General features: G+C 39.8%; 2 protein-coding genes across 9 annotated transcripts in view; one reads left to right on the top strand and one right to left on the bottom strand.

The window, feature by feature from the left end:
* LOC131428303 (uncharacterized) overlaps positions 1–23,557 on the bottom strand; it is a 128,306-nt gene that overhangs the window by 62,649 nt on the left and 42,100 nt on the right. For 6 of the 8 annotated variants that reach the window (XM_058592146.1, XM_058592145.1, XM_058592149.1 and 3 more), the window contains exons 2-4: positions 14,342–15,369; positions 12,698–14,215; positions 3,220–3,329 (exon numbers count right to left, since the gene is read on the bottom strand). In XM_058592146.1, coding sequence (XP_058448129.1) covers positions 3,220–3,329; positions 12,698–14,064 — 1,477 coding nt within the window. In that variant the 5' untranslated portion in view covers positions 14,065–14,215; positions 14,342–15,369. The remainder of the gene's footprint in view (positions 1–3,219; positions 3,330–12,697; positions 14,216–14,341; positions 15,370–23,557) is intronic. The other 2 variants (XM_058592147.1, XM_058592148.1) reach the window with 2 other exon arrangements.
* Positions 20,261–21,553, top strand: LOC131429160 (uncharacterized). The gene is made up of 2 exons (XM_058593207.1): positions 20,261–20,898; positions 20,956–21,553. The coding sequence occupies exons 1-2, from the start codon at positions 20,261–20,263 to the stop codon at positions 21,551–21,553; spliced, it is 1,236 nt and encodes a 411-aa protein (XP_058449190.1).

Genomic DNA, 23,557 nt, shown 5'->3' with positions numbered 1-23,557 from the left:
ACTTTAACAACTGTTTCGAGGATTGGAAGAAAAACGTTGGCACAAGTATGCTGGGCCGGGGGGAGGATTACTTTGAAGAGGACGAAAGTTTTATTATTTTTTGCCCACATTTCTATAGGTAGTTTTCAATGCATTTGTAATTAGCACTCCTATATAGAAAACATAGGACGCTGGTCTTACAAGCCAGTTGTCGTATGTTCGAGCCCCGACCTGGAAGGATTCTTAGTGTCAGTAGGATCCATAGTACTAGCCATGCAAGGATTATGTACACTAAGAATCGGCTTCGAAGTCTGTTGAAACAGAAAGGCCGAATTCCACAAATGGAATGTAATGCCAGGACTTTGCTTTATATAGAAAACAAGGATGTGTTCCACATCGAAAAATGTGGCGATTTTTTAAATGTACTTCGTCTTCACTGGCCTACTATGCATATAAGTTTGCTGTTTACTTATTCTTTTTATAGTTAAAATTTTTTGTGCTTACCATAGTAAGTCAATCACTGACAGTATTGACATGTGGCCGGCTGATTTTCATCAGTAAAATTTTATATGGGTCCAAATTCCGGTTCCAGAGTAACCAGGTAAAATTAAAAAGTAATGGAAAAAGTCATCAGAAAAACTGCATTCAATACGCTGTAACAATTTTCGCATGCTGAGATTCAAATGAAACGTCTATTAGTCCCGTAGCCTACTTGACGAAAAATATTTTTAGTCGTTATGTCCTGTAAATGAAGGAATAAACCTACGAAACGTTGGCCTTAAACGTTAAATAAATATTTTAATAGCAACAAATGACCAAAATAGCATTCTTCCAATGAAATTTCATCTCCCAAATAACATTTCAAGCAACTGAATTTGTAATAACCTGCTTGGACGTAAAAAATGAAGCAAATGTTCCACGCTTTTTTATATTCATGCGGTTAAACGGTTTCCTAATGATCAAACTTCGGTCTACGTGGTTCATTAATGCTCCCCAAAACTCATATAGTATAGCATGTTGAAATAGTTAAATAGTTTTGAGACCAGTTTTTACAGTTCTTGGAACAATCTTGTAACTCTGGAACCGGATGAGTTTCCATGATCATTAACTAATTTTAATAGTTTTGGGAGCAATTTTGAAACTTTCGTATTTCGATAAAAATAGCCTCACAATGTCTTTTGGCCTCCACTTTCGGTAATTGATCGAAGACCACGTAGGAAGAAAAATTCTTCCTCTTGAGGGCCTGTCCGATTTGTAGCATATATTTTCCAACCGAAATCTCGTTGTCGTTAGGATTAGCTATGGAAACGTATTTCAACGAAACAGAAACATTGATATTTTGCTCACAATTTGCATTATTTTTTCGCATCTGAATACAAGTGCTATGCGAAAGACCTGATATATTCCACTCTTAGCTTTGATCAATTTGACTTGAAACTTTCGTTACATTGAGATGCATTTACTCGTTTAGTAAAACCTCAATTTCATTCACCGTTGACCGAAATCGACCACGCTTGAAATCAATGATAATGGACCTTCGTCACGGAGGCGTCATTGATAACGTCTTGTGTTCATTAGACTTGTACATTTCTCTGATTTTCCGATGCTTATGACCGTATCGCACAGCACATAATCGAGGCACATTTTCTTCATCAGATTGAGCTGATAAAAAGTAGCTTAGACTCGTTCTTGAACTGCAAAGAACAAGGGGGGGGGGTCGTAAAGTCTATGTTGGTTTACTAGGAACAAGTAGAATTTGTTCAAGTGCTCTGATGTATTATTATTAGAATATAATTGTGTCGATTCTGCATCTATTGTTGGTACCTGTATTTCATTTTTTTTAATTTAATTACCTACAAGAACAAAGTAGTGAAGGAATTTGTTACGGATTTTTTTTCTGCTCTTAATATGTTATTGGTTTTTGATAAAGTACGTAAATTCATATTCACTATACAAAAATTTCATTTTGTCGAAAATTATTTATGATAAGGTTTTTTGGATCATCGGTGGAATTAAGTTTTGATAATTCAGGAAATAAAAGCAGTATAAAACCATTTCATCATAAAAAAGATGTATGAAATCAAGAATCTCATCGTGATATTTTTAACTAAACACTTGAACTATTCATGGCTAATGGCAATACAAAATGAAACCAACATTAAGTTGACGAGTTAAATCTGCTTAATTTTGTAATTAATCCAATCCAAAACCAAGCTGTCATCGTTAGTGAACCAAGAAAATTAAGTCCTCGAATGCTCCCTTCTTTAGCATGGGTGGTTCAGTGGTGAAGTTGTACCACTGGCGCTTTTTTGAAGCCATTGTTTTGCCCGTCCCTCGCGAAGATGATGAAACATATAGTCATTAAAGCCGTTTATGCTTGAGCCGCACGGTCCTCGCTCGAGATTAATTTGGCAATTGAACACACACACCGGCACTCGTAATTGTTATGCAACCAGGAAGGCATTTAACCAATTACTGTGAAAGCATAGCGCACGGTATGGGTCAGTGGTGCAGCTGAGCTAAGCTGCGAAACCGGAGAGCCCAACAAATGTTTGTTTCGCTACCGAGCGTACATAAGTACTTTGAAGAATTCCATGAAATTTTGATCTACTTCTGCTACGGTCGTTTCAAAGGAAAAACACTTAAGTCGTTGTAAATGAGTGCACCCGCAATTTGTTGTGCAGAATAGGCGGTACTGATCCAACCAACCAGACCAGACATCTGCAGCAGTAGTCAATTGTTGCACTAAACTTTACATCAGATTATGCATAATTCGAAATTCGTCGGGTACAAAAATGAAAAGCAAGTTTAATTGAGACTAATTGAAGTTATGGAGATTACCATCGCCACAACAAGTGTCAGTGACAGGAACATTGATGAATAAATAGCAACGGAATAAATCCGTTTAGGTACGCTATTACATCTGCCGAAATCGACTCAAACCAATCAAGTGATCAGGTTTTTTTTTGTACTGTACAAAATCCTAATGAAAGAGAAAATTTCATGACTGCTGGGAACGATAATAAATAATTAACTAAAAAAAAAAACAAACCGAAACGGGGCTAAGACTATTAAGTTGAAGCGCAAGAAAAGTTAACTCAACAAAAAAAAATGAATCGAAAGTGAAAGAGGCAATCATGGACAGGTAGTAGTACAGAGAGTGAAATGCCAAATAACGACAGCGACAAGAGTTTGTAGAGTGTTGTGTGCCAAAAAGAAAGCAGCAAACCACCCACTTACCTCGATCTTTGCTGGCCGACGACGGGTCATCGATGATGTCGTCATCCTGGTTGAACTCGTTCCGCACATCCTGGATTGCAGCCAACTCGTTCAAGCCGAAGTTTTGGTCCCTGCAAGGGGTAAGGAAATGAGTTTTGATTTGTAAGTTACATGTTTGTTAAGGGTATTTTTTTATTATAGCTCAACAAAAGACAGCCGATTTTATTTATCAATCAAATGTTAAGATGAAAATTAACGGGGAAATTACTTAAACGACAAAATCTCTCTCTTCTCTTGGGAAATCGTTTTGCCAATTAATTATCTCTAGATGTTATAAAACACAACTTAGAAGGCAACCCAAATGAAACGGAATCCGTTCAAGTTCAGTCTTCACGCGATCGGAATGGTTCATGATTTGGTCATGTTCCTTAAGTCAAATACCGAAATGGTTATGATATGTGAGATTTTACTCAGAAACTATTTTTTTGTACGATTGGAGAAAGTTAATAGCTGTTAATAGCTTTGTTATAGTCGTTTGATTTTTTTTTGTTTACTAGCTTCAAAATCTTATTGTCATTACCTCTACTGTCGTTCTATTCATAATTGTCCCATATGTATAGGAAATCCCAAATATTATGGGACAACTATTCGTAGAACGGCAGTCTAGGATTTGAAAATATTATTAACCCTTTGTGCGAGATTTGAAATTAAACTCAAATACTGAAGTTATTATAGAACCAATGGACCTCGTTTCGGGATTAAAGAAAAGCGTTTTGTTTTTTTTGTTTCCCGTATTCCTATAAAATTTCTACTTTTTGATCCTATCAAATAAGAAATTTTCCGAATGGTCTCCAAAAAGCTTTTCAGTGGCTTTGATGATCTTCTCGTGCGAGCTAAATATTCATTATTGATCTTTTGATGTGACCAACAGTAATCCGAGGAAACCGAATCGGACGAATAAGGTGGATGGGGAAATTGGAAAAGGAGTAATTGGCACCTTAATTCATTAATATTGACCATGGTTGCGATGTTCATGGGAGCTTTGCAAAAACAAATCATTTTTCGTTTCATGTTACGCCGTTTTGTAGCGATTTCTGCCATGGTTCCAATAATGCGTAATAATTCTCTCTGTTGATGGTGAATCCTTTTACGTGGTTGTCTACGAAATCTCCAAAACCGTTGAGCCTCCTTAGAAAACTTTGGCAAATTACCTAAGCATGGACTTCAGTCCACTGTCGGGCACTCATTTTTCAGCCTTTTTCTATTGAAAGATATTAGAATTACTTAAGCTATGATAATATAAGTGACGTAACCAACAAAAAACGTTGTTTTTACCGCTTAATTTTCTAAAAGATGGCTCAATCGCCTTAGGCTCGTTTGAAAGCTCGTATTGAATTATGGTTGACGTTCGTAAATGAAATGGTTCTGAAGATATATTAGTATAAGTGACGTAACCGACTAACCGCACATTTTTCATCGGCTGAATTTTCTCGCATATGCCTCAATGAATTTTGATTAACTTAACAATGTTAATCGAATTTAGAAGCGTTACGGCGAAAGTTTCAGTTTCGAGAGAATTTTTTTTTGTTTAGAGAAACGTAATTTTATGTGACGTAACCAACAAATTCCAGTGTTTTTCAATGTAACAAAATAGCTCGGATATGAAAGAATTAATGTAAAATGACTTAAAGTCGTTGTAATGCTACTATTATATTATTTGATAGGCTCACAATACGATTGACCGACGATATTCACAAAGCATTGTCCAAACGCGATTCTGAGGTGTGCTCGCGTTCGAGATTTTAGAGTTTTTAGATTTTTAGTTTTTTTTTCGTTTTCGCATTTAATGACGGTTCAAAATTTTAAACACGTTTCATCTAGTTGTTCCGAAACCGGAAGTAAGATCCGAACAGAGGTCAAAAGCAATTTATTTTTTAAGATCTTTTTATTTGAGTCTAAGTATGTGAAAATCGACTCAGCTGTTTCTAAGAAAATTAAGACAGTTACGTTTTTCAGTTTTCGACTACTATTTCCGGTAGTTCCGGAACCGGAAGCTGGGTGCCGGTATAATTGAAATCGGTTCGTTTGGCCAGCATTTAGCATAAAATTTAAATTGAAACAGTTTTGAACAAAATTTAGAAGAACTTTTACTGATTATTTTTGCACTATCATTGTATATGGTTGGATGCAATTTTCCTGTATTTCCGGGACCAGAATGTGGATGAAATTCTACATCGACTTATGAGAACACAACAGTTTTCATTTAAATCTGAGTTAGCGAAGATCGATCTGACCGTTTTTAACAAATTCAAGTGATATCCAGTTTTGAGCATACGAACACATTCTCGGTACTTACGGAATCAGTATCGATAATCCGGAATACTTAAAATCAATGTGTTTGGTACATGCCTAATTGGAAAATTATACGGCAAGTTGACTGTATTAGCTTTGATTTTTCCTATTCATGTAAGCATACTCTTGAAAATGAAATTTTTACACTTACCAGCCTGTAATTCTGAAACCGAAAGTCATATCCAAATGACATTCTGTAGGATTATATGGGGTTGTAAGACCTCTCATTTACACTTAAGATTGTGAAAATTGCATGAGCGTTCTCGGAGAAACTGTAACTCTGAATGCACTTTTTTAGTTCATTTCACACATTCATCTGGATCCGACTTTCGGTAACTCCGGAACCGAAAGTCGGATCCAGATGAAATTCATTTGCATGTGATGAAACCATAAGGCCTTTAATTTGAATCTAAGCTGAAGAAAATTTGGTAAGTGTCTCTGATAAAACCGCGTGCACTTTTTCATCATTTATTTCGCGATATACCAATATTGGTCGTTAACACATGGATCAATAAGTCCCGAGACTAACAATGGAAACAACATTTTTTTGCAAAATTTTTTTTTATTCATCAACATTCCTTTTAGAGTGATACAATGGTTCCAACATTTTTCCAATTTTTCAATACCATGTTTATAAAAAACTACAAGGATCAGCCCCATGGGGTTGTTCGAGCCATTGATGTGGAACAAGGCAACCAAAATTTCAATTAATCGTCACACTTTTGAATTCGCAAATGCACGAGAGTCTGCTTAGTCTTTATTATGAACCAACACCGAACACGCGAACCCAAAATATAGACTATATTTGTCATGATTTGTATTTGTTTTTCAGCCGACGAAATTACATCAATAGCCCAAATGTATGCAATTATATGTTTGCATATGCTTGCGATACAGATATCGATATTTAAGCTTCTTTTTGCCAAGCTTGTGTTCAAATTTTGTATGCAAGTAGTTATTATTATAGCGTTTCTCTACCATCCATTACTACCATTCTACGATTTCGGTTGAAGCGATAAACTTTTTCTCATTATCAATCGAGTTCATCTTATATAAATAAGAAATTAATCTTATGCACTCAAAATTTACCCTGGGGTAGTTGTCAATTTCTTAGGCGAAACGACATAACATGGGATTTCATCCAATCTTTCATGACACAAGATCAGGATACCAATTAAAGGTTCAAATCGTTTTATGGCACTTTTTGTCTTGCTGTGTAGCAACAACCTACCTCTAGCAAGCTACGTGTAGGACTAGGGATGTCGTAATATCGATCGATTAATCGAGTAATCGATTAATAACCCAGATAATCGAGTAATATTTAATCGAGTAGCTTAAAACTCATATTCGATTATTAAGCTAATCGAATAATTAAAAAAATCCCATAGTAATAATCGAATGAATAATCGAGTAATCGATTAATAACTCAGATAAACGAATAAATTTCAATCGATTAGTTTCTACATTATACTCGATTATTAAATAATCGAGTAATTCAAAATTTCCGACATCCCTATGTAGGACTGAAACGTTAGCTATAATTTTGCTTATATTTATAGCTTCGTGTGCTTCCAACAGCTTCGATTGACCAATCAGAGCGCTGCTTTCCCTTTGATATATCGCTTACTCCCTCAAAACCGTCGACTATGGTAGGGAAATCCGGTATGCCGGAGATTTTTTGCATGCAAAATAGGACACTTCTAGCTATTAATCAACATTTCAATGATATACTATTAAAAATACATGGCTATGAACATTCAAATCAATGCGTAGAAATATTTCCAATCAAATGGTGACATGATATTAATAATTGATACAAAATTGACTGAGCTGTAATTGTTCAAAACCTGACCACATTTCTACATGTATTTTTCTTGAGTTTCTAGTTTGCACCCCTATATATAAATCAAAAATGTGTTCCACATTAAAAATTTATCTTTCGTTTCAAAACAAGCTTCAGTTTCAGCGATGACCTCCTCATTTGAGCCAAATCTTTTTCCCTGGAGCATTTTTTTAAGATCAGCAAAGAGCCAGTAGTTACTGGGGGCTAAATCTGGCGAGTATGGGGAGTGTGGAAGCAGATCAAAGCCCAATTCGTTCAATTTCGCCATTGTTTTCATCGACTTGTGGCAGGGTGCATTGTCATTGTCGAAAGCAATCGCGGCACCCACTTGGAAAAAATCTTTTTCATGCTCAATTTTTCATGAAGGATAGTAAATACACTTCCATATGATATCTGTGTCATCTCAGCAATCTCACGGAGCTTCACTTTACGATCTTTCATTATAATTTTTGTCACTTCACTTACATTTTCCGGTGTAACGGCTTCCACAGGTTTACCCGAGCGTTCCGCGTCATTTGTGTCGGTACGACCACGTTTAAACTCGGCGAACCACCGACAAATCGTTGCTTTTGATGGACAAGAGTCCGGATAACATTTTTCAATCCATTGTTTCGCTTGCACGGTGTTTTTACCCATTAATAAACAATGTTTTATCAAAACACGAAACTCGATTTTTTCCATTTTTAAACAAACTGCAAAACGACTTTACTCCAACCTCGATAACTCAGCTGTTTCTGGTCGGATCGACTGAAAATTTTAACCCGTTTCAAGAAAAGGTTAGTACTCTAGAAAGACGTGGTTACTGGTTTACTACGAGCGCCATCTCTGCTTTAGTCTCGGGACTTATTGATCCATGTGTTATAATGTAGAAACCTTCTGCGATTCAAGTACATGCAATGGGAATGACAGTAGCCCGTTTAAGCCAATTTACCTCAATTTATTTCATAAGTCGTATGTTTGGTCAAACTTTCTTTCGCATTCCGGAAGGAGGCTGATTCCGGTTGATTGCAATCGATAGATAGTTCGTAGAAAGCCCTCAAAAGTAAATTATGAAATAATTCAATGACCACACAAATCAACCTTCTTCCGGACTGCGAAGAAATTTTAACCAAAGATACGACTTATAAATTTAATTGGGGTAAAACGGGTTGAACGGGCAAGTCATTCCCATTTTTTTAGTTCAAGGGAAAATTGGAGTAAAACGATTTAGCACTATTAATGCGATCATGGAAACTAACTGTTAATTAATTTGAGGGGTTATATGCAAAACATAGAACTGCCTTGGTTTATCATAATCGGCCCAAACGCCGATCAATAGAACTTCTTTTCTGCAAATTTATGGAAGATGCAGATTTGAGGTAAACAGAATACAATGATTAGCGGGCGTTCTGATTAACAGCCATCCATTTATAAAACATATGAAAATGTCAGGAGTTCCTTTTGATTAGTCGAATTCAATTTTTTCAAAGTTTTGCAGTCAGTCAGAAAAAAGAGAAATCGGGGCAAAACGATGATGATAATGATAGTGAATTCTGCGGCTATTATAGCTATCATCAATCTATTCTACGGTAATATTTTCTGTTTTGCCCACTATGCAACGGAGGTACGATAGTCATCAAGGCCAGGTCCTCCAAACAATTTAAAAAAAACCGAAAAATTTTTTTTCGTGAATTGCTAGAAATTAGTTCAAAAGATACGTGCGACCGAAAAGTTGATAGAAAATGGAGGGGCCATACACGCCCTGGCACGATTAGTCATGAATAGAAGCTTTGATCGGATTTTTCTCAAAATCATATTTTTTTTATGTTTAACATATGCACTTTCATTTGCAAAAAGTATAATTTTAAAACATTGTTTGAACAATTAGTGAAACACGTTCTTTGGAGGAAGCTCACTTCGATTTCTCAGCGATGCTTGAACCAATTTTCACAAATCTCAGTTTAGATTAAAGCTCATTGTGTCAAAAACTACTGTGAAATTTCATCCGAATCCGACTTCCGGTTCCGTAGTTACAGGGCGATGAGTGTCAAAGCTTTCAGGCCGCCATACAGAATGACAATCGTGCAATGTGGAAGAAAAAAACACGACACGAACGATGCGTGCTTTGTTCTATTTCATACACACTATAAAGAAAACGAAACGGCAACGGATGTCTGCTATTCGTGTGTGATATTGGTAAAAGACGGTACTGCGGTTGATAAAAATGTTATGATAAGTGCAACCGAAAGAATAAAATAATGTCAATGAATTGAAATTTAGCTTCGCGATATAAATGCAATTTTCACAGCCGATAGTGCAGTAATATTGTACCGGTGGTGTAATGAAGTCAATAATAATAATAATTATAATAATAATAATAATAATAATAATAATAATAATAATAATAATAATAATAATAATAATAATAATAATAATAATAATAATAATAATAATAATAATAATAATAATAATAATAATAATAATAATAATAATAATAATAATAATAATAATAATAATAATAATAATAATAATAATAATAATAATAATAATAATAATAATAATAATAATAATAATAATAATAATAATAATAATAATAATAATAATCGTGCTACATGTTTTATGCTGCTGATTCATGCTGTTTAGCTTGACTTACATATGAAAAAGTAACAAAAGCGCAGGTTCGCTTCGTTTGCGAGATTTAGTTTAATTGGTTCAATCGAAATAGAGCATTAGGTAGTCTAGGTTTAACTAGATTCTAAACTGTTTCAATTTCTAGGTCATATTTGTTACTGGCAAACGAACCAACTTCGGCTATTCCGGTCATCTAAATCCGGTTTCGGAAGTATTGCAAATATTAATCAAAAACTGCAAAAAAAGATCTCCCTCACTTTTCTCCAAGATAGCCAAATCGATTTTCACAAACTTTTTGGTTCAAAGGAAAAGTCTTACAGTTTTAAACGGAATTCCTAAATTTGTTGTGGATACTACTTCCGGTTCCGTATTTACAGACTAAACAAAGTTTGTAGATTTTGTTAGCATTAGTCCGAACAATCTTTTCTATCTCTATTCAATTAACAGTTGTTTTTATGAATTCCATCGTAATATTTATGATGATCTGAGGAATATGAGAAAGGCATCATGACACCACTAGGTGGATTAAAACAGTTTTCTTGATGTTTTCTTCTAGTAAAACATTTCAAGAATATTTTATCAAATTTTCAAGCCTATTGTAATAAAACCCTGGAAGTTATGAGCCTTTATCTATTCTGCGAAGTATGTGAGAGCTCGGCACACAGACCCAAGTTCTATTTCGATTAACTTGAAAAATTTTGCAAACCGTGTCCATCGCCATTTAAAAAATACTTCATCAATTATTTTCAAATTTCACACACACATTCTCCATATAAAATACCCAATCCAAACCTTTTCTTTTTGGTTTTTTGTTATTTTGGAGATGTTTTACAACTACAAAATGACGATTTTTTTCGTGAAAAATCAAAGTTATGATTTTAAACAACCACGAAAATGGAAAAAAAATTAAAAAATATCAAACAATATCTTATCACTGCTTTTTTCGACAGCATTTTTCTAACAATAACAGTTTCCGAGTTGCAAAAATACGAAAATTCACCCTTCAGAAAAGTTAGTTTTTATTAAAATTGGTCTCTTCATCTGTGCAGAACAAATGGGTTGTTACACCGACGACGTGTGCAAACTTTCATCCAAATAGGAGCAGGTCGATCTCGATTTTGCCACCTTTACTGCTGTTAATTTCTGGAATTAGTCTCCTTTTTTTATTTAAAAGATATTTTATTCAGGCCTATTTGCGTACAAGCTTTACGTGGCCGATTTAGCTGAGTTTTCATATAATTTTTTTTTGGATTGGATCTCGTTGTCACCCTTTTTCTAGGGGGAGAGGTGCTTCCATTTTCCTCCTGCGAGGATTGAGAGGCAGTTTGTTCGTGGTTCGTCTCGTCATCCATTGCCGTGGTATTGTTGTTGATTTCGTTGCTAGTTGCTGTAGATGCGCCTTGTTGTACATTGTTTGCAGTTGCTGGTTGGTTGGAGGGTAAACTGTTAACTGCAGCTGGTGTACTTTGTTCTATAGGGGTTACGTTGGATGGTTTCGTTGAAGGGGATACTTCCCTGTTGTTGGTGACTGTCACAGGTGTACTGGGGTTGCTTGGGGTTAGTGTAAAGGAAGCACCGTTGTCCTTTGGTATAGTAGTCTCCTTGTCCGGTTTATCACATGGCTTACCGTAGTGAACAGCTTTTTGGCAATATTGACATGTGGCCATCTGATTGTCATAGGTAATTTGCACGGTATTCTTGTATCCTGACCGAATGTCACAGAAGAAGGTATAGACCTCCTCAAGCGCATGCGTAACAAACGTACGCCATTTAGAATACCGGGGAAAAAATTCTTCCACTTTTCTTTTTCAATAGAGAGAATCTCTCCGTATTGAGACATGGTTTTGCAAATATAAGGATCGATGACGCTTGAGGGAAGATCATGCACACGCACTTCTATAGCACTATCTTCCATATATACTTGAATGTTGTACTTGATATTTTCATGCTCCACATAGTGCACATTGTTATTGTCTTTAGCGAATTGAATTGCATCCAACTCTTTTTAGAACTGGATATAAACAACATTATTGGTCCTATTGCATTGAAGTAAATGCACACATTTATTGTCAAGATGCATTTGCTCCTTAAGCAAACCTTCAAGTTCTCGTATCGAAGGTCGAATTTTGCACTGTCTGAAGTCAACAATAATTGTATTCTTTCGTACCGGCGGTAGCTTTTGTTCGTTTGGTTCACTCATTTCGAGATCGTTCTATTGTTCACTACACAATACTGTACTTGGTTTCTTCTGTCCCGAACGTAAGCGGTTTTGGTTTATCGACTGACTTGGATGAGATGTGAAACCGAACTGGAGTCTCCTTTAAATTATTGGAAATTTTGTAGTTTAAAATCTGTTAAACTTTATCATGCTAAATTGCTCTCGAAATACACCACCAAAAAATGCGTTGTAGGGGTAACGTAATCCTTTACATAACGCTTTTTATTAAATTTCAATTTGTCGAATAACTGGATTTTACTTAAATTTCCTCGAATTTTTGGCAAACTTATCAAATTTTAATGGAAGAACATATTTAAGAATATTTCAGAGTGTATCGTGAATTATTGTGATAAGTAAATTGTAAAGCAATTGTTTTATATGCTCGATTGTCGACTAGTCTATTTAGTAATTTGAGAAATAATTTTTTACCATTGAAAGCATTCAAATTCTTATCATTGAAAACATCGGCAACTCACCTAAAAACAACATTGTCGACACCGAACCCAGATGGTCCGGAGAGGTCACCCTGCGGGAATACGACCCGTGGCGATCGCGACTTCCACGGTTGATAGATTTTCGGTTCCGTGTAAACCTTGGACGGGAAGTAGTGCCGATTGGTTTGGTACGGACTGTCGACGTAGTAGTTCGGATCACTCGCCCGAAGCCGTTTCCCGTCGCCGTAGTCTATGTAGGGCCGCTGTACAGCCGTTATTGGCCCGTTTGCATCTCCGAATTTGGTGACGTCATCCCGAAATGGTTGCTTCACGTTCACCACACCGGGAAACTCCACCAGACGGCTGGGACGTATGAATGACTCTGCCGGACGCAAATCCAGTGACGATGTCGGTTGAGGTCGCTGCAGATCCCGGAAGTATCGGTTCGCGTACGTATTGCGGGAGGTTTCCGCTGTTTCAAGCTCCGGCGTCGGAACTGCCGTTGGTGTCCGTGGCTGTCGGGTGTCGTACGGTTCCGTATCCTCGTTGTCATCGGCAGTATTGATTGGTCGTTGATACAATCCTAAATTGTCGTTAAAGGCAAAGCTTTCTTCATTGTATGCTTGGGGAGTGAATGTACTGGCCACTTGGTACGGACCGGGAGGGAACTGAATTCCGGATCGGCGAGCACCCATCGCGTTGGAATCCGATTCGGTATCGTTACCCTCGGTCCGGTAGTCCACGGCTGCAAATGATGACTCATCTGGTTCATCATCCTGAGTTTGTTTGGGTGGTAGAGGGTTCCTAATTGGGGTTAAGTTTGGAGTGGTTTTGGAATCTTGGTAAAAGTACCCGATTGGAATGAACTTGTAACGATGCTGCCGAGTGCGAGTGACATTCTGAAGTCCGTTGGCTGGCGATTCGTCTTGGTAAGTTAACGGTTGGGAGTTCCGAACTGGGTTCGATAATGTTGTTGCTGTCAATCGCACTCCACTTTGTTGTGCTGCATCGTCTGAGCGACGATTCTGGAAGGACTTGGCTCTTCGTTGTTGAACGGTGATAGGCTGCTGCAAAGGCTCCTGATATGGCGGCGGTTGAATTGGTCCAGCGAATCTAAATGCTCCAAAAGTATTTCGCAGCAGACGGCTGTTGGCTGACCGACTGTCTATGTACCGTATGTTATCTAAGTTGGAGAAGGTGTCATGTGGAACGAGCAAATTCCGAGAAGTGATTTTCCGGCTGCCCCACGGCTCGATGTGCTCTATCCGTAGGCCGAGGTCTGGGTTTGTAAATGTCTGCACCTGACCCTTAAGCTTGTTGCTTTTGGTGCTGTTCGGCGATTCAATGGCATGGGCGAGTAGTATTCCGGCGACTATCGTTAGGAGTCTCCATTTGGTGGGACCTAACATCTTACTTCATACGGAATGTTTGGAAAAATAGTGGGCTCCTTCCCAGAGCGTCAAAAGGGATTGCGTAACGGCAGACGGTGGCGTTGCGCTGTTACTTGGAACTGAAGTCTTATCAATACTTGCCAGCCACTTCATGAATGTGCTTCAAGAGCTGATGAAGAAAAAAAGAAGAAAATTAGGAAATTCCAGTCGTGATTTGCGGGGAGCTTTTGAAGTAAAGGTAGGAAAAGGCTACGACTAAACTAAAACGAAAACTGTCTCAAACTTAACACTCAACTAGGTACGTGTCGGCCACTCTAGAGGAAACAAGTGAGACGAAAGTACGCGAACTACGGAGGACGGCTTGGATCATTCACCCACTGCTTATATTTTCGCAACTTTTTCAACTCTGTTGTAAGCTTTTCTTCTCCAACACACCGCTAGGATTGATCGTTACCTTGGTTCGCTCTCTTACTAGCACTACGCTCACACTTCAACACTATCAAAGGCCAGGGCTTGGGAAAAGCATGTTTTCGCAGTTGATATTTATTTCCACACTTTGATAAATTTTTTTAAACCTTATTTTCCCCTGCGTCGAATTTCGTTTTCTTCGGTTCACCCTTTCGCTTCTTTCCTTTGCCCGGTTGAAATTAAAATTCAATTCACTTTCTTTTTCATATTTTTATTTGTGTAATTTCACTCATTTTCTTCGGCCGCTCCGGTTGCCTTTATGTTGTTATGATTACCATCACTTGCTATAATTTTTTCTTGGCACTCTTCTGACTGCTACTAGTATTCTTCACTGTGCTATGGTTATGTTTTGCCTACGGTTCCTTCGATACTACCGCGCACAAACAAACCCGCCTTTGGTGGACGGTCGGCAGCCGAACGGCGTGACAGAAAGGTAAAAACCGACACGGCAAATCGAGGTGGTGGTGGTGGTGGTGGCGATGGAAGGGACAGGCACTGAATTCAACTGTTCGCCTGCCTGCCTTCCGGGACTGTCTGTAGTCGTCGGTCGGTCGATCGGTCGGTCGGAAGGATCCGAAGGAACTGTCCGCTGTCCGCTCACGCCTAACCAAATAATAGCGGTATGTTTTGCGTCGGTGGGAGTCGGGGTCCACCCTGCGGTCTCAATCTCTTGCGCTGGTTTCGTTAGCTGCGCTGTTGTGGGTGCAGCGCGACCAACCGGGAAAAGTGGATGCCGTTTGCAATGTATCCAGTTCGGTACACGGGAAAATACTTTAGTTTTCTGTCCGCTCTGGATTCACAAAGGCACTTTCAACCAGTTGATTGTTGAGAGAGATGCCGGGTGGAGGGGTGAAACTGTGGGAAGCAAAGAAGAAAAAAATGTATTTAGTTGAAGGGAATAACTTTTGTCACTGAAAGCATTTGCTAATTAACTCTGCTCTTTAGTAAAATATTAGAGAATGACAAATTTTTAGGACAACAATCCGATAGTTTATAGTTTATGAATAAAATTCTGTAAAAAAGTTATAATCATGCACAGATCTGTAATGTTACATTAATTTACATGGAAGCGCAACTCTACAGCCATTTAGCACATGACTGGTAACAATTACTTTTTAGGAGCCGGAGATGCCCTCTTCTAAAATGTGAATGTCGATACTCTTGGATCTACCACAGAGAAAATTCTTATGTCTCCACATGAAAAATAAACTGAAACCTCGCATTTTTTAATGATAACGGCCAATAAGCAACCTATCAATATTGAAGGGGAATTCCGAAAAACTCGGTGCACTAAAACCTCAATTTATGCGAACTTAATTTACGCGATTTTTCTTACGCGTTTTATTTCAAATAACGCGTAACGTAAAAATAGGATTTTACATAATGAAGGAAATCTCAATTTATATACATATACAAAACAGTCTAACATGCTTCAGGGAATTGAATATTGTGAAATGTATATTAATGAATTGTTAATTCCAAGAAATCTAAATAAGATCGTGGGCATCCAAGAATTATCTGGAAAGCAAATATTGTATATAATCACTTTTATATCACTATTGAGTGCGTAATATACTCGTAGTACTAAAGACTGTCCCAGAAAGTATGGACGCAACCAAAAACCGCTGCCATTTCGTAATGGTTCAGAATCTGTCAATTTTTATGGCTGCGTCCTGTTGTTTACACTCTTCTCTAACCACTTGTGCAGTTGTTTATTCGTTTTCATTAGTTTGTTTTGAAATGCATGGACTTTCAGCAGAACAACGTCGAAAAATTGTGTACAAATGGTGCACAGAACGCGGACTGACACTGAGAAAGATAGTAACAATGGAAGTAGTTAGTGAAAAAGCCGTCCAAAAGGCAATCAGGAAGTTCGGTGAGGATAAACGGGTCGAAAAAAAGGCCCTGCTAACCCTCAGAAGGAGGTTTCAGTTCGGGATGTGGCCAAAAAAGTGGGCACTTCGAAGTCAAATGTTCTTCGTGCTGAAGAACGTTTGAATCTTCGAACCTATAAGAAGCAGAAACAACCAAAACGTAGTCCGAAACAAGAAGCATCGATCAGGCCGAGGGTTCGAAAGCTGTACAATACGATTCTTGCTGGAAATTTGAACTGCATAATCATGGACGACGAAACCTACGTGAAACTCAATTACAAATCCTTACCGGGACCACAATATTATACGGTGTAAGAAGGGCAAGTGTTAAACTAGTTCGAGACATCGATTGAAGTCGAAAAATTTGGTAAGAAAGCTATGGTCTGGCAAGCAATTTATAGCTGCGGTAAGATTTCGAAACCCCTCATCACCACTGCTTCAATGAACAGCGGAAAATACATCAAGGAATATTCACAAAAACGACTTCTACCCATGATTCGAAGCCTTCTGGCTAGATATTGCTTCTTGCCACTACTCGAAATCAACGGTAGAATGGTATACTACCAAAAATGTCACTTTCGTCCCAAAAGACATGAATTCACCAAATTGCCCACAACTTCGACCAATTGAGGAATTTTGGGCACTAACGAAGGCACATCTTAGAAAACATGTCTCGGCAGCCGGAACCATTCAACAGTTCTAAAAAGATTGGAAAAAGTGTCAAAACTTGTCGCCAAGAAGTCTGTACGGAATTTAATGAGGAAAGTTTGCAAGAAGGTGCGCCAGGTAGTCTACAATGGCTATGTAGCAAATGTTGAGAATAATATTCTTTTGTTGTAGTCTAATATTATCAGTATATCGAATAAAATTTGAATATCTAACACTTGTGAATAATTTACAGTGAAATCAAAGTTCGTCCATACTTTCTGGGACAGTCTTTATTCACAGAAAATTGACTTACTATGATAAGATCTGTAGAAGAACTTGCACATCCAAAACCTCTTCGGAAAAGGCCTTAAGGTACACCAACGTAACCGATAATTCCATCCAAAAACTACCTGTGCATTAACGACCATATCGTTCTCGGTCCATATTCGTGATGCCACATGCGATCAACAGGATAATTATGATTGCTCTAGGCCATCCAAAAACTACCTGGAGTACATAAACTGCTGGATGTTCGTGTGGATCTTAAGACCTGTTTTCACTGAAGTTCTTAGACGACTGGGAATGTTCCGAGAAAAGGTCAAAATACACAAGTAAGCAGTATGTAGTAGCAGTATCTACGACTATTAGCAGTATTGAAAAACTATACATAGACCTGTTTTCACCGAAGTTCATGGACGACTGGGAACCTAGCTGGAACAACTATAAATAGACAATGAAGCAATTTGTAGCTCTAAAAGAATGAACCACAAATAAAAAAAGGTATTAGCCATTGTAGCTCTTGATGCGATACAATGTAGTCCCTATGGACAATACTCCAAGTAGTTCTTGGATATTGGAACATCTCTTAAGCATTTCCATAGTCTCAGAACATACTCAGAGGGTCCTCAGGCTCTAAAGCATCGGACGTAGTAGGATTGTTCATGTTATTTACACTAATATCAAATGAAATTTGAGAGACCTTTTTTTACGCGAAAAATTTGAAATAACGCGATGTTTTAAGGAGTGTATCGATAAGTAGTTAGCAACATTCAAACAGTTATTACTCTGAAATGGCTTAATTTTTTGCAGCGTGTTTTGCGGTGACATGTTTGTTTACATGTAAATAACATCTGCGCAAACCATTGGTTTCGGTACGGTTTATCGTTTCAATGATGAGACGAATTGATCCGGAAACGCGAAAGAAAATTCTGCACACTTGGTGCTCAGAAAGTGGTGTTACGTACAACGAAATTGCAAAACGGGTGAAAGTGCACCACACCAGTGTCAAAAATATTATCGATAAGTTCGGTAAGACCTTTTTCATGAAAGATTTGCCCCGATCCGGTAGGAAAACAGGTCCCAGCCAGCCCGGCCGGGACTTAAGAGTGGTTGAGTACATCAGGAAAAACCCATCGGCGTCGACGCTGGATTTGGCCAAGCAGTTGAACTCCAGCATCGGGATGATTCAACGGATCAAAGTTCGGAACTCCCTGAAAACGTACAAGAAACAGAAGGTTCCGAAAAAGTCCCTGGTACAGCAAGTTCAGGCCAAAACAAGAGCGCGAAGGCTGTATAACCGGATTCTACAGAATAAAGACGGATGCATCCTGATCTACGACGAAACCTACGCCAAGGAAGACTCTCGAGCGCTACTCGGACCGCAATATTATACGAAATCGGTGTACCAGGACCTGGACGACGCTGACACCACGGTGGCGATGAAAAAGTTTGGGAAGGTGTTGGTCTGGCAAGCAATTTGTACCTGTGGTTTGCGGTCGTCGATTTTCTTCACGAAGGGCACAATTAACGCCAAGGTGTACGAGGAAGAATGTTTGAAGAAGAGAATGCAGCCACTGTACAGAAAACATAAGGCTCCTCCTCAAAAAATAATGTACAATTCGTGGAAAAGGATGTCAACCCACCGAACTGCCCGGATCTTCGGCCAATTGAAAGGTATTTGGCAATTGTCAAGGGGCACTTTCGGAAGGAAGGTACAGTGTCCCAAAACATGCAGGAGTTCAAAAAAAACTGGAAAGCTGCCACCAGGAAAATCACAAAAGCGTCTGTTCTCCATGTTAGGGGCGGCTGATCGACGTCCGAGTGCCAGTGAAGGATTCTAAGCTCAACTGTGCACTATGGTCCTCCGGAAATTTAGGGGGTTGGTGTCCGGCCCTGCGAGCCAGCCGTAAACTATTGCAACGGAAAATCAACAAGAGAGTAATACGAAACGAGACCAACGGCAACGACCTCTGCGACGAAAAAGGACTTGCGATTGGAAGCTCGGTACGTGAAACTGCCGCTCTCTCAACTTCATCGGGAGCACCCACAATCTCGCCGATCTACTGAAGGACCGCGGGTTCGGCATCGTAGCGCTGCAGGAGGTATGTTGGACAGGATCTGTGGTGCGAACGTTTAGAGGTGATCATACCATCTACCAGAGCTGCGGCAATACACGCCAGCTGGGAACAGCTTTCATCGTGATGGGTGATATGCAGAGGCGCGTGATCGATTGGTGGCCGATCAACGAAAGAATGTGCAGATTGAGGATCAAGGGCCGTTTCTTCAACTTTAGCATAATCAACGTGCACAGCCCTCACTCCGGAAGCACTGAGGACGCATTTTACGCGCAGCTCGAACGTGAGTTCGACTGTTCCCCAAGTCACGACGTCAAGATCATCATAGGAGATCTAAACGCTCAGGCAGGCCAGGAGGAGGAGTTCAGACCAACGATTTTAAGGTTCAGCGCCCACCAGCTGACAAACGAAAACGGCTTACGACTCATCGATTTTGCCGCCTCCAAGAACATGGCCATTCGTAGCACCTTCTTCCATCATAGCCTCCCTTATCGTTACACCTGTAGATCACCACAGCAGACGGAATCGCGAATCGATCACGTTCTGATTGATGAAAGACACTTCTTCGACATTATCGACGTCATGACCTATCGTGGCGCTAACGTCGACTCTGACCACTATCTGGTAATGGTGAAACGATTGAAGCAACCGGATGTTGCTTCAGCATACGCACAGAATCTCGAGGCAGCGTTGCCAGACGAGGGCGAGCTCGATGTGGCTCCCCTAGAAGACTGCCGGAGTACAGTAAAAGACGCCATAAACAACGCAGCCAAGTACACCGTCGGGTACGTGGAACGGAGTCGACGGAACGAATGGTTCGACGAAAAGTGCAGAGTGATTTTGGAGTAGAAGAACGTAGCGTGGACGGTAATGCTGCAGCATGGAACCTGGCAGAACGTGGAACGATACAAACAGAAGCGGAAAGAGCAGACCCGTATCTTTCGGGAGAAAAAACGCCACCTGGAAGAAGCGGAATGCGAGGAAATGGAACTGCTGTACCGCTCTCAAGAAACACAGAAATTCTACAAGAAGCTCAACAAATCCCGCAACAGCCCTGTGTCGCGAGCTGAAATGTCCAGGGATAAGTACGGGAGCCTCTTAACGGATGGACGTGAGGTGATTAAAAGGTGGAAGCAGCACTTCGATGAGCACCTGAACGGCGCGGAGAACGTAGGCATGGGGATTCAAGATGACGGGAGAAACGTCTACGTCCGTGCAGCAGAAGACGGAAATGATCCAGCTCCCACATTGAGAGAAGTTAAGGATGCCATGCACCAGCTCAAAACCAACAAAGCAGCTGGTAAGGATGGCATCGCAGCTGAACTCATCAAGATGGGCCCAGAAAAGTTGGCCACGTGCTTGCACCGATTATTAGTCAGGATCTGGGAAACCGAACAGCTACCGGAGGGGTGGAAGGAAGGGGTAGTTTGCCCCATTCACAAGAAAGGCGACCATTTGGAATGCGAGAGCTTCCGAGCGATCACAATTCTGAATGCCGCCTACAAAGTGTTATCCCAGATCATCTTCCGTCGTCTATCACCTAAAACGAATGAATTTGTGGGAAGTTATCAAGCCGGCCTCGTCGATGGCCGATCGACAACGGACCAGATCTTCACCGTGCGGCAAATACTCCAAAAATGTCGTGAATACCAGGTCCCAACGCATCACCTGTTCATCGACTTCAAGGCAGCATACGATAGCATCGACCGCATAGAGCTATGGAAAATTATGGACGAGAACAGCTTTCCTGGGAAGTTGACTAGAATGATCAAAGCGACGATGGACGGTGTGCAAAACTGCGTAAGGATCTTGGGCGAACTATCCAGTTCATTCGGATCTCGCCGAGGACTGCGACAAGGTGACGGACTCTCCTGCCTACTATTCAACATCGCCTTGGAAGGAGTAATGCGACGAGCCGGGCTTAACAGCCGGGGTACGATTTCCATGAAATCCAGTCAATTTGTGTGCTTTGTGGATGACATGGACATTAGCGCGAAAAACTTTGGAACGGTGGCAGAGTTGTACACACGCCTAAAACGCGAAGCAGCAAAGGTTGGACTGGTGGTGAATGCGTCGAAAACAAAGTACATGCTAGTAGGCGGAACCGAGCACGACAGGATTCGTCTAGGAAGTAATGTCACGATAGACGGGGATACCTTCTAGGTAGTGGAAGAATTTGTTTATCTCGGATCCTTACTAACGGCTGACAACAATGTGAGTCGTGAAATACGAAGACGCATCATCAGTGGAAGTCGTGCCTACTACGGGCTCCAAAAGAATCTGCGGTCAAAAAAGATTCACTCCCACACGAAATGTACCATGTACAAAACGCTTATAAGACCGGTGATCCTCTACGGACACGAAGCATGGATCATGCTCGAGGAGGATCTGCAAGCACTTGGAGTTTTCGAGCGACGCGTGCTAAGGACGATCTTTGGCGGTGTGCAGGAGAACGGCGTGTGGCGGCGAAGAATGAACCACGAGCTCGCTTCACTCTACGGCGAACCCAGCATCCAGAAGGTGGCCAAAGCCGGAAGAATGCGATGGGCAGGGCATGTTGCAAGAATGCCAGACAACAAACATGCTAAACTGGGGTTTGCCACAAATCCGTTTGGAACAAGAAGGCGAAGAGCACAGCGGGCAAGATGGGTGGAACAGGTAGAATGTGATCTGGCGAGTATTGGGCGTGATCGAGGATGGAGAGAGGCAGCCACAAACCGAGTATTGTGGCGTACTATTGTTGATTATGTGTTATCTTAAATGTGATGCAGTGCAAATAAATGTATGTATGTTATGTTGTAATAGATGTATCTGTCTAATGATAACCAAATTTTCAAAACCGGACTGTTAGAAGTCAGGATATGGCCAGCCAAAGTAAGCGTTCCCACTTTTTTCAACAGACTTTAGTTGGAACTTTTTATAACTTTAATTAGAATAATCGGTTTTCCATCGTTTCAAATGGATTTTATTCCGAATGAATTTATCTTTTCAATGGTAAAAAAAAGTTTTGAAATCGGTCCAAAAATAGGCAATCAAAATTAGCGTTTTTTACTTCCTTGGCATTCGGAATGTTAACACTAGAAAGGCCGAAGGGAGTCAATTGGCTCCTGCGCTTGATTATTCGCGTGCTGCTCCAGGATTTTCTTTTCAAAAATGTTCTTATTTATTAAGTGTTCATCAATTATGATCCTCTATACGTGTGTAACAAAACAAAATATTTATCCCTTACCCTTTTTTTTCTATAGCGATTTTACCAAGAAAGGCCACAGGGAGTCAATTGACTCCACCTGTTTTTGCCGTACATACGACTGCATAAACGCGCGAACAATGTTTGTTTGTTTCCTTCCGATTTAGTGAAGACATTTGCAAGCTCCTTTCTTAGTTTATTCTCATACCCGATTACAATGCGCACTGTCGTCGTTTGCCTGGGCAGTTATTCTTATCGGCATGTATCCTTTGTGGTGTTGAGACGGAATGCTTTTACTATTTCTGTTTCGTTGTAATATTCACGTTACAAATACAGCACGAGTATTTAGTTGTCTATTCGCAAATAAAGAAAAAGAAACAAAATTCTTGCGCGCCAGTCAAACGCACTGTATGAGGAGAAGGTGGGGGAGGGATTGTTTGTCGCCGAGCCACACTTCGTGCGCCGTCCGTCTGTCTGCCTTTGTTTTGCCGAGAAACACCTTGACGCTGTTTATGTCACGATCTTTCTCCTTCAAACCTTTGATTTATTAGTGTGTGGCTGGCCCTTGAACAGTGAACATCGGAGTCAAGTGGCATTATTTGCGTTGCAATTCCATACGTTTGTAAGCATATTCCCGTTCAAGTAATATCACTAAACAAATAACAATGAGTAGAAGGAATCCTCGGTACACTGCCGAACAAGCAGCCGAAATTATTCGCCGCATGACTGATCTCGAAGAAGATGCTTCCGAAAATGAGGATGATACTCAAGTTGAAGACAATTCGGGCGATGAATTTCTTATTCCTGGTACCATTGACGACAGCGATTCATCTGTATCCAGTGTAGAAGAATTTCAGGTTGTTAGCAATAGTGATGAAGGTGAGACTTATGGGTACTAGTTTTATTTTAACTTTTACACTTTACATCTCAAGTTAGTTGAACTATTTATGAATGCACAACTAAAAATTTGAGAACCGATA

Source organism: Malaya genurostris, chromosome 2 (genome assembly GCF_030247185.1).
Source record: "Malaya genurostris strain Urasoe2022 chromosome 2, Malgen_1.1, whole genome shotgun sequence".
In the NCBI taxonomy this organism is placed as follows: domain Eukaryota; kingdom Metazoa; phylum Arthropoda; class Insecta; order Diptera; family Culicidae; genus Malaya; species Malaya genurostris.
Note: the sequence above shows the minus strand (reverse complement) of the source record. Positions and strands in the feature narration are given on the sequence as shown.

What these genes read in the sequence shown, in the direction of transcription:
- LOC131429160 (XM_058593207.1), top strand. Translation starts at nt 20,261, where the DNA reads ATGCTGCAGCATGGAACCTGGCAGAACGTGGAACGATACAAACAGAAG. An exon ending in CTGAATGCCGCCTACAAAGT is followed by an intron (nt 20,899 to 20,955) that starts GTTATCCCAGAT and finishes ATTTGTGGGAAG; the next exon opens with TTATCAAGCCGGCCTCGTCG.